At 35.7% G+C, this 16,567-nt stretch overlaps 1 protein-coding gene and 1 pseudogene across 1 annotated transcript; one reads left to right on the forward strand and one right to left on the reverse strand.

The window, feature by feature from the left end:
- The first annotated feature begins 4,575 nt into the window (after nt 1-4,575).
- Nucleotides 4,576-5,356, forward strand: LOC114168123 (annotated as a pseudogene).
- A 3,536-nt stretch (nt 5,357-8,892) lies between these two features.
- LOC114168336 (transcription factor bHLH123-like) lies at nt 8,893-12,900 on the reverse strand. Its single transcript, XM_028053114.1, has 7 exons — nt 12,365-12,900; nt 11,311-11,944; nt 10,768-10,872; nt 10,522-10,587; nt 10,271-10,336; nt 10,118-10,168; nt 8,893-9,620 (listed from the first exon to the last, which is right to left on the reverse strand). The coding sequence occupies exons 1-7, from the start codon at nt 12,691-12,693 to the stop codon at nt 9,471-9,473; spliced, it is 1,401 nt and encodes a 466-aa protein (XP_027908915.1). The 5' UTR covers nt 12,694-12,900; the 3' UTR covers nt 8,893-9,470.
- Between the last annotated feature and the right edge of the window lie 3,667 nt (nt 12,901-16,567).

Consider the following 16,567-nt stretch of genomic DNA (forward strand, 5'->3'; position numbering starts at 1 on the left):
GATGATCATAATTCTGGAAAAAAAATAAAAGTCATGTTGATATGAGTTGGATTTTTTCTATGATTTGCTAAATAAGTTGATTTGAGAATTTCTTGATTAAATCTTCTGTGAAAGAATTTGACCTTGTGAGTCTTGAGCCTTAATGCAACAGATGGACCACCATGTGCCATTCTTATTTTTTCTTGAGTGACTTGCTCATGTTTGTTTATACTCAGAAATTTAGCTTGATTCTTTTGTTTTGCATCTTAGGTGAATATACATGATTTGATATTGTTCCTGCAGAGAACAAACAAGATAAGTTAGGCACAAGCGTCACCTTACCTATGTAGTCCGTTATCTCTTCAGTTGGCCTCTTCCCGGTTGGTACATGTCAGCTTGGACCTAGGAAGGGTTACCTGCAGAAGGGACTCCGACGCTCAAGTGAGTCAAAGCTCTCAAAAGGTCAAATCAGGTGATCAATGGAGTAATGAATGCGTACCTTAATTACTGGGGTCCACGCGTATTTATAGAGTATTAATTATGTTTGGTTACGACATGGGTTGGGCCCTAGTTTGGGCTATAGGTGGGCCTGGACCTTGGCTCAGGCCCTTAGTTCGATTATTGTGGGCTTATTGGATGTCAGGGGGCTTTCATTTCGCTAAGTCTCTAGGAACGGTTTGATCCAGTTACTTCTCCAGTTGGCTGATGTCGTCTTTGCCTGTGCACTGTCCTAGGTTGGCCGTTTTGTTATGAGTTTAAGTCTATGCCGGCCTGAGTCGTGTACTTGGGTTGTTTCCGACATATACGTAAGGATCGTTATTTATATGGTTAAGTAGGCCAAGTATGGTATAGTTATGTTGGCCGGGTACGGTACAGATATGATTGAGGCATTTATTGTTTTTAGCTACTTGGCCAAATAAGCCGCCTTGATATTAATCCATTGGTAGCCCCTTTGAGCTTTAAACCTTTTTTTCTTGTTTTAAGCCTATTGCATAACCTTGAAAAGAAAAAGACCATATTCTACCTTATGAAGAAAGAGGAGCTAGTGGGTTGTGTCAGGAATGGTTGAGGAATAAAGTGTGTGGGTGAGTACCTCACCCACAAATTAATAAAAATGGCAAAAGGAAAAATTGTTGATGAAAAAGTGTTGAAATAATTGCTTTCTAAAAAAAAAGAGAGCAACAAAGCAATAAACGAAAAAGAGTTGTTTTTGAAATTATGCTTCATTATTCTTTCTATATTTTAATTTCAAAAACCCAAAAATCTTAAAATTTTCCCTACCTTTGCCTTGGGCCCATTATAACCTGTGAAAAGTCCTCATGATCTTTGAATGCATATTTTCTGAAAGTTTGTGAATATTAGAGTCTTATTAAGTATCATGAGAGTTTACTTACATGGGTATTTTGAGTGAAAAAACAAGCTAAAACACTTAAGCAAATTTTGGTGAGAAAATACACATTTAACTTGAGTGCTTTCTTTCATAATTGATTGTCTTGTGAATTCAAAAGATTAACTCATGTGTGAAAAAGTGATTTTTCCAGAACTTGCTAATTTCAACCTTATTTAAAGGTGTTTTGTAATTTCAATCAATTTATTTTTCTACCTTTAAATAAGCTTAATCTTAACTTCAGCTGCATCAACAAACGTTAAAATATCTAAAAATAATTTATGCAGCTAAAAATCACTTTTTAAGACATTTTTATCACACAAGTTCAAATAGCCTAATTATCAGAATTGTTAATTAAATCACTCTTCAAGCACATAAATTCAATTAAATACCCAGAATTAAACACTGAATGAGGGAAAAAAATATGCACTCATCACTTACGTTACCGATTCAGACCGGCTAAACTTGAATGATTTTGCGTGTAGATATGGTGATCGTTTATTATTATTTTGTTAAGTTGGCCCGGTGTGGTACAATAATAGATTCATTTTTGAAAGTGATAAAAGGAAAACTATTTGTGTAGATGAAAACAAGACAAACTCAACTTTTTTACATATTGTGAAACATAATACTAATGATCATATCGTTCAAGTAGACGAGTCTTTTCTTAATGTTAAAAAAATTAAAGGTGATAAATTTTGTATTAATTCTTTGGAAAGATTTTCATATTTAATTTAAAAGAAAAAGCTGAAAATTTTAGTTCTGATTTAGTTATTAATGAGTTCAAGAATTTGAAATAACAATACTTTATATATGTGTGATTTGTTTTCTAGTTACACTTATACCAAGTTATGTATTAATTTTTATTGTATTAGTGAAAATAATTAAAAATATAAATTTTTAGTATTTTGACTCGCTGAAATTTATTGGCCAAGATCCGTCACTATCACACGATTTAAAATTTGAAAAATTTGATGAATCATGATGATGAATAGTGTAAAATGCGATGAAATTGAAAATAATAATGCTAAATCCGATGAAATTGAAAATAACAATGCTAAAAGTCGCAAAATTTTAACTTAGGTGTAAAAGTTTGATGATAAAATTCGTTAAAATTAAAGCTTTGATGATAAAATATACAATTAATCCAAGAAAATAAAATATATTTGGCCCAACTTGACAAGCATGTCGGTCTTCACCCATGCCACATCACACGATTTAAAATTTGACAAACTTGTAATAAAAATGTAAAATGCGACGAAATTGAAAACTATAATGCTAAAATTCAAAAAAAATTAACTTTGGTGTAAAAGTGTGCAAAAGTGCAAAATTTAAGTGATAAATTTAGAAATTAAATCAAACAATAAATATGCACTCATCATCACTACCAATAAATTTTCCTAGTTTTTCAATTATTTTTTACTTTTTCTTTTCTTAATGTTCATAGATAAAATTTATGGGACTTGAAGAAAATAATTGTTTTAAAAGTACAACACGCAACCATTAATCGTTTTAAATTCAACAAATAAATATGGCTTCATTCTTCCCGCCATTTCAGTCATCAACTGTTAACTAATATTTTTTCATTTTTTCAAGAAAGAATACTAACCCAACAAAGAGGGAAAAGAGAAGCAGCAAAGAGACCTTGAACGATCATCAATGGCTGTCAAAGTTTATATTGTGTATGATTGCCTTAGCGTTTGTTGTTTTCATCAATTGATTCTTTATGCATGTGTGTGTTTTAACTTTTAATTATAACTAGTTAATCTTTACCCGTACCTGTTCAAAATGCATGAAGAATCATGATGATGAATAGTGCTCCATACGAAATATTGGAGTATTTCAAATTTTGAGGTATTTGAAATTTGAAGTTTTTCAAATTTCAATGTTCTTGGAAATATTGGAGTCTGAATTGGAAAATTAAGATGGATTCTTGCACTGACTCTGTTTTTCCCTCTGTTCTGTAACGATACAATGGGTAGTTTGATCCCTGGGGATGCTGAGAAATTTTCTCTATAACTCATGATGCTGGAATCTTATGCTTTTTTTATTTGCCCAACTTAAGCACGCTTCAAAATTGTTATCTGGGTTTTAATTGGTTATATATGGTAAGCATATGCGTTTGTATGAGAGTGTGTATTCATTCCCGTGCAAGACTTGCTGCAATAGAATTGGTATAATTGATAAGAAGACTCATTTTGTAGGTTTAGTTCATCGAAATTCCAAAATGATGCTTACATGTAATCTGATGAAGCTCCAAACGCATGAAATGAGGGAGATGGGGAGCTTTTTGAGATATGTAGCGCGGAAGCAGATTTGGAAGAGGATTATGTTCGGTGTGGTGAAGAGATTTGGTGGTGGAAGATGCCTAAGAAGGTAAGGCCAATCATAGAGGAAGGGTGGATAAAGGAGATCTTAAGGAAGCTCTAGTGAAGTTGACTCTCATGAATAGAGTAATCTCAACAGCAATTCACTAAATTCAAGAGTGACTTTTACCATGGGGAGGCCTTCTTTTATAGGAGAAGAAGTCTGCAAGAGCTTGGCCAAAGAAGGGAGGAAAGCATGTAATTTTCAGCACATTTGCTAACTTCCTCTCCATGATTCACGGATCACAAGTCACGTGGCAATTGAATTTGGGCCTTAATTGATCCAATTCATTAGTTAGGTGATTTTTATGATCCATTTTCATTTATGCCGCCACCTATGTTCTATGTTCATTGAAAGCTTGGCCAAATACATGGCCTAATTAAAAACTATGCTAATGGACTAAGAAAAAGTCCATCAAATCTTGCCCTCTTTGGTCCATGTGAAAAGGAGTTGAAGTCTTAGGTCCATTATTATCAGCATGCTCCCATCTTTTTTTTATTCTTCTTAAGATACCTCTAGTAACTGGACCTTTGGTAGGAGCTATGTCATCATAATGATATAAATATTCCGGGATATATTTGTTTGAAATCTGTTTCCCGTTTAGTGCACAAGCAATTGTTGGGTTGATGTTTTTCTGTGCCTTCCCTATATAATGGTCCCCTTGCAAGTGGAGAGTCCGTGGTCTTTACTTTTCCAATACATTTATGGCCTAAGTTTGCTATATATTTTAGCAAACATTTCTATCCTGTTTAATGATTCATAATAAAAAATTTATTGCCCTGATACTTGATGACATAAAAAAATTGTGACTGTGGAAAAACAAGGTGCAGTGATGACTTTATTTAACCTATGAGCAGGTACCTGAGACATTGTCAGCAGAGGAGCTTATTGATTTGAGAGCACCACCCAAGAGTGAAATACCAGTCATTAACCAAATTAAACTGCCTGAGGCAGATGGGTTTATCTTTGGCTTCCCAGCAAGGTTTGGATTGATGGCTTCTCAGTTTAAGGCTTTCCTTGATTCTACTCAATTTTTACGGAAAGCGCAAATGCTTGCACCGTAAGACCCCTCTTGACACCTCTATCTCATAGTTTCAGTATCAGTTCCGATGATGACAGATATATTCTAGCTTATAGAAAGACTCTTCTTTTTCTAAAAATGTGATGCCATTTTCACTCTTCTAACAACACTTCAAGAGGGTTAATTCATTGGATATTCTGTAATATATGTCATGAATGATATATCTAGACTCACTTGTTGAACAAATATCTTATCATTCATTATGCACTATAATGCGACAAGACAAATTGTGCATTCTATGACATGCTTACTGCTATCACTCAGCTGGCTCATCATGGAAGGATATTTGTTCCAATAGGTTACACATTCGATCTTGGCATGTTTGAGATGAGCGAGCTGAAAGGTTGAAGTCCTTATGGTGCAGGTACTTACACTGGTCATGGCTCTAGAAACCCAACTGGGCTTGAGTTACAGTAAGCGTTCCACCAAGGGAAACATATTGCCAACATTGCAAAGCAGCTCAAGGACGATATTCACCCAATTTTTAATCTAGATAATAGAGGATATTGAGTTATATTCTCTCTGCCTGCAATTTTATTTTTCAGTACATATTTGCAAATGTGAAGTTTAGTCTTTTCTTTCAATTTTAGGCTTAAAAAACACTTGTTTCCTCATGAATGTTAGAGCCAACAAATAAGCACATAATATGCATTAGACATAACAAGAATTTCATAATTTGAGGAAGTTATACTAGTCTACAATATCATACATATATTGTGAACAGAAAGCCACTCTATTTGTCCTACCGGATGAAAAGATACCTACTTAACAGAAAGAAAAACTAAATCAAAGTTATAGCCCCTATGCCAATAATTGGGATATGTATCATTTCAGATCTACTGATATGGTTATATATATTCTATTCAAACGTTTCCCAAAACCAAACGAAATGGGTGTATCAAATGGAAGAGGCAAAGCTAGGTTTATAGGAAAAGGACAAACCTACTATACCATGCAGCATAACCTTCATGTGATTCATTACACATATTAGTGACGTCACATAATTTTTGAACTTGATATTAACTCTCAGTTATAGTATGTCGTTTTCATTATATACCCATTAAAATTGCACCTTCTCCCTCATAATCTAGCAGATTCATTTTAGTTAATTATATCATCCATTCCTCTCTGCATAGGTTCTCATCACATGTTTTCTGTACCGGAAGTCGTTCTTAAACCTACAAATATAGCCATTGTCTAACTTTTATATACGACAATAAAAAAAAAAAAGAAAACTGTGGGAAAACTATGCACACACACCATCTATATATAATTGAAACAAATACTGATTAGACAGTCCATGCGACATAAGTAGGCAGCTGTCACAAAGAAGAGAAATATTCTGATACACATTGCTTTTTCTTTACCTTTGATATGAAAAAAAATCGAGTGTCATGTGATTCTCAAAGCTTTTTCGTATTCTTGTCCATTTTTTCCCTTCCTATCATTGGTTTGTGTCCAATTTTCTACTTCTAGCTTTGCGGCATCGTATTCTTCCGTTTCATAGCAAAAGTTGCCTACCCTCATATCTTTTCTCAACTAGCTAAACTAGCCACTCTCTTGAATTCCATCAGCAAATTTTTCTCATTTTTTCTTTTCTCTTTTTCGAGATTCCAATGACGCGGTCCTTTTCAAACATGATGAAGTAGACCAGACATACACATGACTAGCTCTGAAAACTTGGAATGGAATCTGCAGAAAAAGTTACTTGTGGCCTTGTAGTATAACTAGAGCATGTTTGGATTAGATTTTTTTTTCTAACACTTTAGTTTGATTGATAGAAAAGGAACTGATAGAATTACTGTTCAAGCATATTTTGGTTTCAAATAATAAAAATCATCTGTTTTCAAATAAATTTATACCACTTTTGTACTTTTTATAACATATCAACATTTTTGAGAAAATTCAAACAAAATATACCATAAAATCACTTTTCATCTAACGTATACAATCTTAAAGTTTATTCATATAATCAAGTATAGGAATAATTGATTATATCTTTTGTCAATTATTGAAATAATTTTTTGTCACCGTAGTTAGCAGATGAACTTATTGCTCTTACTACGCTCAAGTGCTTATATAAATGGCAAACATGATTAGAGTAGAGAAGTGGAAGTTAAGCAAATGTATGTGTCATGTCCTGCAATAGATGCCATAAAAAGTTGAGAAAAAGGATAGGAATTGTGGAATCTATAGAAAATTGATATAGGCCCAAATAATTTGAAGATTCTATTCCTCCTCTCTTTTGGTCCATGTACTCTGGTATCTACGAAATTCATTGATTAGCAATCATGTTTAAGCATTATGCGACAGAAATTATTGAAAACAATGAAATAATATCTTATAAAAGCTAAAGCACAAAACAGCTCCAAAATAATAAAATAAAAATACAATTATTATTTCTCATGAGTGGCATATTCATGAGAAAAGGTGCTACATACGAAAGAAGATGCCCTTCAAACGGTTAGAAAAACTATATTTAATTTACCAATTATTTTCAAAATAAATGTGCTCAATATACGGTTCATTATGCACCTTATTATATATAATTATTACTCTACTCTAATGCTATTGGAGAAGTATAAAGATGGTAACTTATTAAGAAAACAGTATTGCTGGTCCCCTCCCATATCTCTTATTCACTTCTAACTTCTTCCAATATACCTTTGTGCCAAATACTTTTTTCCACAAAAACAAGGGAATAGTAGATTCCTCTCATAATTATCTTATTTAAATTAAACTTTGGTTGATGATGAGATAACCCTTGAAAACATAGTTAAATCATGTGTGACAGTTTCTCTAGTGAAGACAAATTTTGGAAGAAAGTAATTAGACTTGAATATAGTGTGGAGCCCCATGACAACTAGCTTTGTTAACACAATAATGGCTAATGCTTAAGTACTTTATGTTTGAATTAGTTTATGTTCTGATCTTGCTAGAGAAGTTTGAGAGTGAGATTTGGTAAAAGTACTTTTGGAGATGAAGGGGCAATTTCCCCTAGCCCAAGACAAAATAGTTTATAATATTACTCTCTGGCCAATAGGCTCCAAGTCATAACTAGTGGCAAATGTTTGAAGATATGCCAATCTAGTAAGTTTATAATTCTAATATTCCGTTATTATAATATGCCTTTCTATTGTGCCCTTATGAAATTTGTTTCTATTATGTCTTAATTTTCCTAATATAATACAGTGAAAAGAAGAACAGTATTGGACCTTATCCCCAACAACCTCTTCCATACACTGTATTAGACCTTATTGCATGTTTAAGAAAAAAGAAAAGAAAAACCCTCTCCCTCAACGACCCATTAATAGTACAGATAACCCAGTTATTTATCAACCAAGAAATAGTTCAGTACAGGGGTTGGCTTATTTTATGGACATAATTATATTATTTTCATTTTTTAATATTTTAAAAAAATAATTACCCTTTTAAATAAATTTTGACAGGAATGAACTTAATTTACGTGTTTAGTAATTGATTATCCTTTAAGGAGGGATTGTTTTTATTATATTATCTCAAATTTAGTGTTTTTAAACATATACAACATTTAAATAAAGTTTAAGTTTACCTTGTTTCTGATTAATCATATAGTAAAACGTTATTTACTTTATGCTCAAACAAAAAGTAATACTGTCACATCTCACTAAATAGCTACTATTCATTAACCTTAAACCTAATCTAACTAACTAATAAATTATATATTTTTTGTTTCTTGCACAGTTTTTATTCTTCTTGTAGAAATAAGAAGTTGGAATAATGACGTATGCACACGTCATTCTAAATCTGGACCATCTCCAGAACTTTGTTGAAGATGAAAACATTTGTGGGTTTTCTCTTCTTTTTACATGTGCTTCCAATAGAAGCGCCTCTATGTGACCATTCATTACAAAGCACAAAAGCATGTGTGCAAAGCATCGCCAAAATATATATATATATGAAAAATGTGGACGTGTAATTTGAACTTAATTTTGAAACAAAAACTGAAAGGGTGGAGTGGGCCACCCTCTGACTTCCGCTTACATATATTCTAAAGAAATAAACAAATCAAAAGTGAGATTTCCAATCGAATGAGATATCCCACACTTACTCACTCTTCTATATTTCAATGATTCCATCAAATTTGTTTTTTCTTTTCCTTGAACTAAAGTAGTAGTCCCAGCTCTATGCACAAAATAACAAGAAGAAAAATTAACAAAGCTCCTTTATCTTCCTCTAATAACAATTTTCTATCTAAGCTTACACCACAAACTTCCCTATATTCCGCAACTTAATTCTTTGTCACTCGTAATCCCCCACCCCTTGTGTGCATACATAGTTCTTCAATTATTAATACAACTTATAACTATATATAAACATATTGTGCTCCAATAGTCCCAAAAATTGGCCAAATTACCTTGCCCCTCTTTCATCATTCGTCATGTAATTGGTCCACTGACCCTTTTGCTGAAGGTCATTTTTCCTCCACCCTCTATATCCTTTTATTAATATCTTCAATTTCCATAATCTCAGAAGAACTAATTAACTATAACTTTACATCTCTCTTTTCTTTCGTCTTATCATTCCCAATTTGGCCTGGTTTCTTGATAAGACATATTGTCCTAGTTGCTGAGGGTACTGCTTCCGTGCCACTTTTGCCACCCACTAATAAATTAGCTATCTGTAAGTTCCTCCAAATGTTGGTGTCCAATATTCAACTGTGGGTTCATGAGTCACTGGAAATGTACTAGAAACTGGCACCAAACATAGCCCCCGGCTTCTAAGATCTTGCTTTGGACCTTCAGATTCCTTCGATTTACCTGAACTCTGAATTGATCAAAGGACAAAAAAGACAACATTATCAACATAAGCCCTATCAAATTCAAACAAAATATCAGCTTTAACAACATTGTTGCTATAATAAAGAATAGATCCACTCATTTAAATTTCACGTAATCTTTTTATATTGAAAGTTTGAGTCTAACACACTGTAAAAATACTGCTATAAACTCTCTTTTTATAAAAAAGAAGTTATCCATTTATCTTCTTCAGAAAGTCAAAAGCGAAAGTATTTATTTTACTTTTACTTTTAATTTTTTAATTTATTTTTGTATCAATATATACATATACATTTGTAGAGAATTTTATATACACGGGATCTTAGTCGTCAATATAAGAATCATTAGAAGAATAGTATATTAAAATTCAACTCATGAAAGAAATAAAATTTCAAAGTAGCAATATGACGAAATAACGTAAAAAGATTCAGTTTCATTTTGGAGATATTTTTAAGAAAAGGAAATATATAAATATACGTATATTACCTGCTGGTGCTGTATGGGAGCACCACTTTTCATATATGGCGTGCTTAAAACCTGAAAAAGGAGAAAATAAATAAGATTAAAATTTTCTAATTAAAACTATAATTTCAGAAAAATGATATATGCATATATTAATGTAGTTTTGATGGGACTTACGGAGACTTGTTCATGGAGGAATTTGATATATTCAATGGCTTCAGAAAGCACTGACGCTGTATCAGTCTGACACACAGACACACACAACATTTCAAACAGATTTTAAAACTTGAATTCAATAAACAATATTAGTACAATCACACTTGCCATCATCTTTTTCTGCTTTCTTATATATCATAAATACTCACAAGAAATCATGGTCATCCACAAAAGATATTAGAAAAGAATAGATGATTTTATCAGAAGCTCACCTTTCCGAAAGGTGAAACCAATTGTTGAAGTGCAGTGATTCTGTCCCCCATCTTCTCTTTTCTCACCTAAGAACAACAGAAGAGGTACACTACGGGTTCATATCCAATTTTTAAGGACTCCAAAATCGAAAAATATAAGCTAAAAGTATGTGATAAAGAATAAATAAAGAGAGAAAAATTAAAGATAAAAAGGTAAAAGCTAGCTAGCTTCCCTTCAACTTGAAAGTTTAGTTGCACTTATTGTACCTTAAAAGCTGGCAAAGGAGATGGGTTTTCGTTCCTGGGCCTTTTTGGTGCTGTTTCACTCCCACTTTTCTTCACGACACCCGAGTCCCTAACTTCAGATGTATTCTGCAAAACCATGGTCAACAAAATATTACACCTCAATTGCAGGAGTGGTTTATTTCAACCCTAAAATACAAACTTCATTATTTATTTGTTTAATATTTAACCCAGAAAAATACGACATTCTTTTCCAAATAATCTCTACGAAGAAAATTCTAATCCTTAATAAAAGTAAAACATGTCATAGTTTTCATGTATACATTATTGTAGTTAAGCGTAAAAAGACAGGAAAAATCTAAATAAGAGAATAATAAAACAAAAAGCTAAACAGATTTTTCGAGATTTAAAGTATATTAACGAATTATCATATATCATAGTGTTATGATCTACCAGGATCCGCGTAGTGGTGGGGATTTTAAACAGTTAGTATGAAGTTTTAAGTTTAAACTTAATTACTGTGATAACTTATTTGTATATCTGTGTAGCAAAAGTGAAATGAAATACCTTTGATTGAACATCGAAATTTGATGGCGAGAAGGGGGTTTGCAAAGAGGAGATGAAGCTGGATCGAGCATCCTTTATAGCAGGCTCAGAATTAGCGTTCCAAAAGGGAGCGTTGTTGGTGAAATGCAACTGGTTATTGGGTTGTTGTTTTGGTGGTGAAGCTCTTAAGAACTGAGGCACCTTTGACCAAGAAGGCACTAACTCAATATTTGAGCTTAATCCATAGCTGGTTGCTGAGTAAGGAAAATTCATGGAACGATTCTCATAAGAACCACTACCACCTTGGTGGGGTTGTTGGTTATTGCTCTCATGTCCCAAAAGTCCTTGCAATATTGAAGAAGGGTTACCGACATAATCCATCTGAAAAGTACAAGGCAAACCTTGGCTTGTGACAGTGCTGTCCCCAGAGCTATATTGAGGACTGAACTGTGTTTGGTCCAAGGAGAAACCCCTCTTCAGTTCATTGCTTGATGGCTCCGCAGAGAACAATTTTTCTGGCCTCCAATGAACTTGTTGATGATGAGACAACGCAATATTATTATTCCCACTTTCTTCATGAAACGTGGTGCCTGGTGAGCTCAAATTCTCTTGCAACATCGACCTGAAACTGCCTTCAGAACCCTTCTCACCTCGCCTACATCAAACATACACACAAAAGTTACAACTCAGCAAGGTTTTAGAAAAAAAGGGTTTGCAACCACGATTTCAGTCACAACATGAAGGTTTTTGCTCTCGCCATGTCTGCAATATGATATCACAATCATGGCTGCATCGGTCGCATTTTTCTACAAATTCACACAAAAGCAAAGATCGCATAGAAACCGAAGCAACTGCGACGGTGAACAAGACTACAATTTAAGACCTTTACTGCTGCTCTTTTTTTTTCTTCAATGTTATTCCCTTCTGGTAGGGAAGAATGAAAGAAGGGAAAGAAAAATAGAAAACGAAAGATCCAATTACTTTTTTTTCTTTTTTTATTTTATTTTAGTTTTTGGGTACTACTTTTGAGTAGTATTGTTGTAGAAGTCTTTGTCTTGACACAGACTACACTTACAGCTGCAAAGATGCTTGATTCCAGTCCATGGCTTGGGATGAGAGGCCCAAGCCCATCATGTGCAAGTTGGGATGGTCATTGGTGGGATTTGTGGCTGATGAGTCATGATGTGGCTGAACTTGAAGTTGCTTCTGGTCATGGAAAACCACAGAGGAACCTCCTGAGGCAGAGTTATCCATAGGAGAAGACCTAGCCATATCTTGCTGCCAAGCATAGTTTCCCATGTTGGTGAGGCCAGAAGAAGAAGACTGCGTTTCACCACTCTCAAACCTAACGTGTCTTGCTGATTCCCACCAGTTTCCACTTGCTTGAAACTGATCTTCTGACATGGCTGAAACTTCTTCTGGTTCAGCCTTCACATAAACATGAAAGTATTTGATAACACTAAGGATGTTATGTATGTCAGTTTGTGTTATTAGAGTGTGAGAATCTTTGTGGAGCTGTGAATTGTGAAGAAGTGAGAGTAACAGAAATGAACGAATGGAAAAGGGTTCGAAAGTTTGAAGTATTTATATTGGGAAGTGAAGGAGAAAAAATGGGTTTGGTGAGAGTGAGAACAGTGACAAACTAAGAGGGATATGGTTGACGCTCTTTGACAATTCAGGCGGTGATTAGACAGTGGAATTAAATTAAAGCTCATTTTAAAATCAGAATTTGACTTATTCTTTATTATTATCATTATCATTGTGCGGAATTTATCATTTCTTTCACGTCTGCCTGCCGCCTAAAATACCGATTTTTCTTCTTCTGATTAGTAACCTCAGTAAATATTGTGGAATTAAACCAATTTTTAGATTCTTACGAGATTTCACCGTAACAATTCTTTTAAAGACTATTACAACAAAATATATCTTTTCTTATGATAAAAGTTTAAAAGTCTTCAAAATATGTATATAAAATTTTTATGGATAATTAATGGTCATGAACACATTGAAATTAGTGACAACAAAATTATATGAAAGAAAAACATATTGTAAGTGATAGTGAAATATACAAATATATACAAATATATACAAGTGCATCCGAGGGATTTCGCCGCCTTTTGCTTTCGGTTCCACACCCAAGACATATGTGAGAGTTACTACCTTGATTTTGGAGGGAATCAAGGCCTAATGGGTATCATGAATTTAAAATAAAAATACTGACCCAATAACAGCATGACACATAGCCATGATCCTTGTACACATATATGCATTAACCATAGGGTGCCACATCATCATCTTCAACCTTCTCCCAAATCAAAACCCTAACCACCATTCAAACCTAAATGCCGACAATGTGTCATCACCACCATATTTGACCACCGCATCACACCGGAACAGTTTCACGACACTTCCATTCATCTCGCCGACGAGATTGAACGACACACAAGAGGGTTTCATGAGAAGCACATACCTACAAGCGAGATTGAACAACGACAATGGAGGAGGCTTGTGCGACGACAGACGAGTGATGGAGCGACAAAGGAACCTCTGCGTGTTGCAACGAAACTCAAACAAATGAACAATGGTGTTCTGCAATGAAATGGGCGTTCGAAAATGGAAGAGAGAAAAATGGTCGCTACTCACGTAAAGAAGTCGAACAGTTGTTCGATTTCTTTTAAACCCTAATGTTCCTGCAGAGAACAAATAAGATATGTCAGACACAAGCGTTACCTTACTCCGGTCCGCAATCTCCTCAGTAGGTTTCCTCTCGGTCGATACATGTCGCCTGTAGATATCTCGGTGTGAACTGGTTTGGACCCGAGGGGGTTACCTGCAGAAGAGACTCCGATGCTCAAGTCAGCAAAATCTCTTAGAAAGTCAAATCTCGTAATTAGGAGAGTAATGAATGCGTACCTTTAATTGTTGGGGTCCATGCTTATTTATAGGCTTATTAATTATGTCCTGTCACGTCATGGGTTGGGCTCCTGTTTGGGCCATAGGTGGGCTTGGGTCATGGTCCAGGCTCCTTAATTCGAATATCGTGGGCCTCAAGGGCCTTAGTGGTAGTGTCCCGAATATGCTAAGTTATTGCTAAGTTAGTGTTTAATTATCCTCAGTTAGCGGCTTAGACGGTTACTTCTTTGGCGGTCTGGGCTGGGTACTTATCATTCATTCATACATGGTGATTATTATTTGCGTCCTTGGTGGTTACGTAGATGGGCTTTTTGGATATAACTTGGCTAGGACGGCTAGGTGTGGTACACCAGTCCCCCAGTCTTTGCCGGTATAGCTGTGACGGTAAAGGATGAGAAGTGTTGGTATGTGTGGCTAGGCTAGCTAAGTGTGGAGAACCAGTCCCCCAGCCTTTAACTGTGATGAACAGTGTTAAAGGTAAAATATGTGAAGAGGTGTGTGGCAGGTGAAGGGGTGTCAGAAGTCTAATCCAAAGGGGAGTTGCGCTGTCATTTCGGAGGGTTGTGACCTTTGGCGTGCATTGTGATGCTTCATATGGGTTGTGACTTTTGGCGGGAAGAAGTTGTGTCGTTTGGAGTCATCGCTTATAAATGCGAATTTCGTGAAAAGTTTGTTTTTGTTGGCTCATTTGTAAGGATTTTGAAATCAGAGATTTGCGTGTGTTGGAACTGTTCGACTAGTCCTTTGTATCTGTCGGCATCTTTCATTCAAGAAAGGTATGTCTAGTACTAGTGATAGTGTGTCGTTATTGTCGTCAAGTAGTGGGAGTATGCAGTCTAGAGGGAGTGCAGGTAGGCGTCTTGAGGAGGAAAGTGCTAGTCCAATGGCTGTGGTGGGCAGGATTCCGATGGATACGATAACCGAGGTGAGGGAAGATCCTCCCGAGGAGATAGCAGAAAGTAGCTGGCCGGCCAAAGCCGGTTATGACTGGGTTGTGGCTAATGTCCGAAACCAATCGTCGTTATTCTGGTGGTTTCGTCTATTGAACTCGTGGTTGAATTGTACTCTCGTTATTGCAAATGGCGTGGACCGTGGTATAGTGTCATTGGAGGGGGTGAGCGTTGTTGAACGCGTTTGTCATGGGAGCTGTCGACAGGTTTTTTTATATGTATATGTGTCATTTTTCCCAATTGCATGTTAGGCCTAGATGACTTTGCCATGGGGGTGCTCCGCTAGTTAAACGTGGCGCCTACTCAACTACATTTGAATAGTTGGGCGTATTTGCAGGCCTTTCATGTTCTATGCCAATCGTTGTATCTGCGGCCGTCTCCTCATGTATTTTTATACTTTTACGACATAAGGCCTCGAAAACTGACTACATGGCTATCCTTGGTGAGCAGGCCGAGTATTAGTAGGTTGGACGCATTTACACAATCGTTCAAGCACTTCAAGGATGGGTTTTCCAAGGTTGTAGTGAAGGAGGGAGGAAAATCGCATTTCCTTAATGTAGATGGGAGTACTAAATTCCCTTTTAGTTGAAAGGGTAGCCCCTCTAGGTATAAGGATATGAGTACTGATGAGTTGTCAGCGACGGATAGGGAGGTGGTGGAGGTGCTGATGAAGTTTACTGATAAACTGCCCACTAAGGGCTTAGTTAGGGTTTATAATTCGGTTCATCCGATTATTGATATTTAAGGTATCTGTTTGTGACTTAAACTGTCTCAATGTGTCTAAGTTAAACTATTCGAACTTTTGTGTATTCAATGCAGGACATATGGCTCAAGCTGGAAAGAAGAATTTAACTCTTTTTCAAGCGCTGAGGAAGGAGAAGGCGGTGAAAGCGAAAGTAGCCAGAAATACTGAGGTCCCAAATTTGCAAGAGTCATTGGTGGAGGTGGATGTACATGGCGGAACCAAAAGGAAAGCCAAATTGTCGGCCAGGCCTGGTAGAGGCAAAGATGTATAGAAGGTGAGGGCCGCCTTATTGGGGTAGGGTTTGTCCAGTGGTGCTAAGGGGCCGGAAGCTGGTCTGATTAAGTTACCGGAGACAACTGTTAGAAAAGATATTGAGATTAACATGTCGGAGATATTGATTAACTCTATTGATAATATGGAGCTGGACCACCTGGTGAGGACAATGGTGGAGTTTGGGAGCAAGGCGCTGATATTGAGTCGTTGGGTTGGGTCGCTGTATCGTAGGGAGGTGAAGGAAGGCAACCGAGAAAAACTGGAAGATCTACAAGGGAAAGTCGACAAGTTTGTAGAAGAAAGAGCTGCATGGGATTAGGAGAGGGAAAGGTGGGAAGAGGAGAAGAAGAGGTTGGGGACCTGGAAGGTTCGCTGTTTAGATTCAGAGACGAAGCTT

This window comes from Vigna unguiculata, chromosome 11 (assembly GCF_004118075.2).
Source record: "Vigna unguiculata cultivar IT97K-499-35 chromosome 11, ASM411807v1, whole genome shotgun sequence".
Classification (NCBI taxonomy): Eukaryota; Viridiplantae; Streptophyta; class Magnoliopsida; order Fabales; family Fabaceae; genus Vigna; species Vigna unguiculata.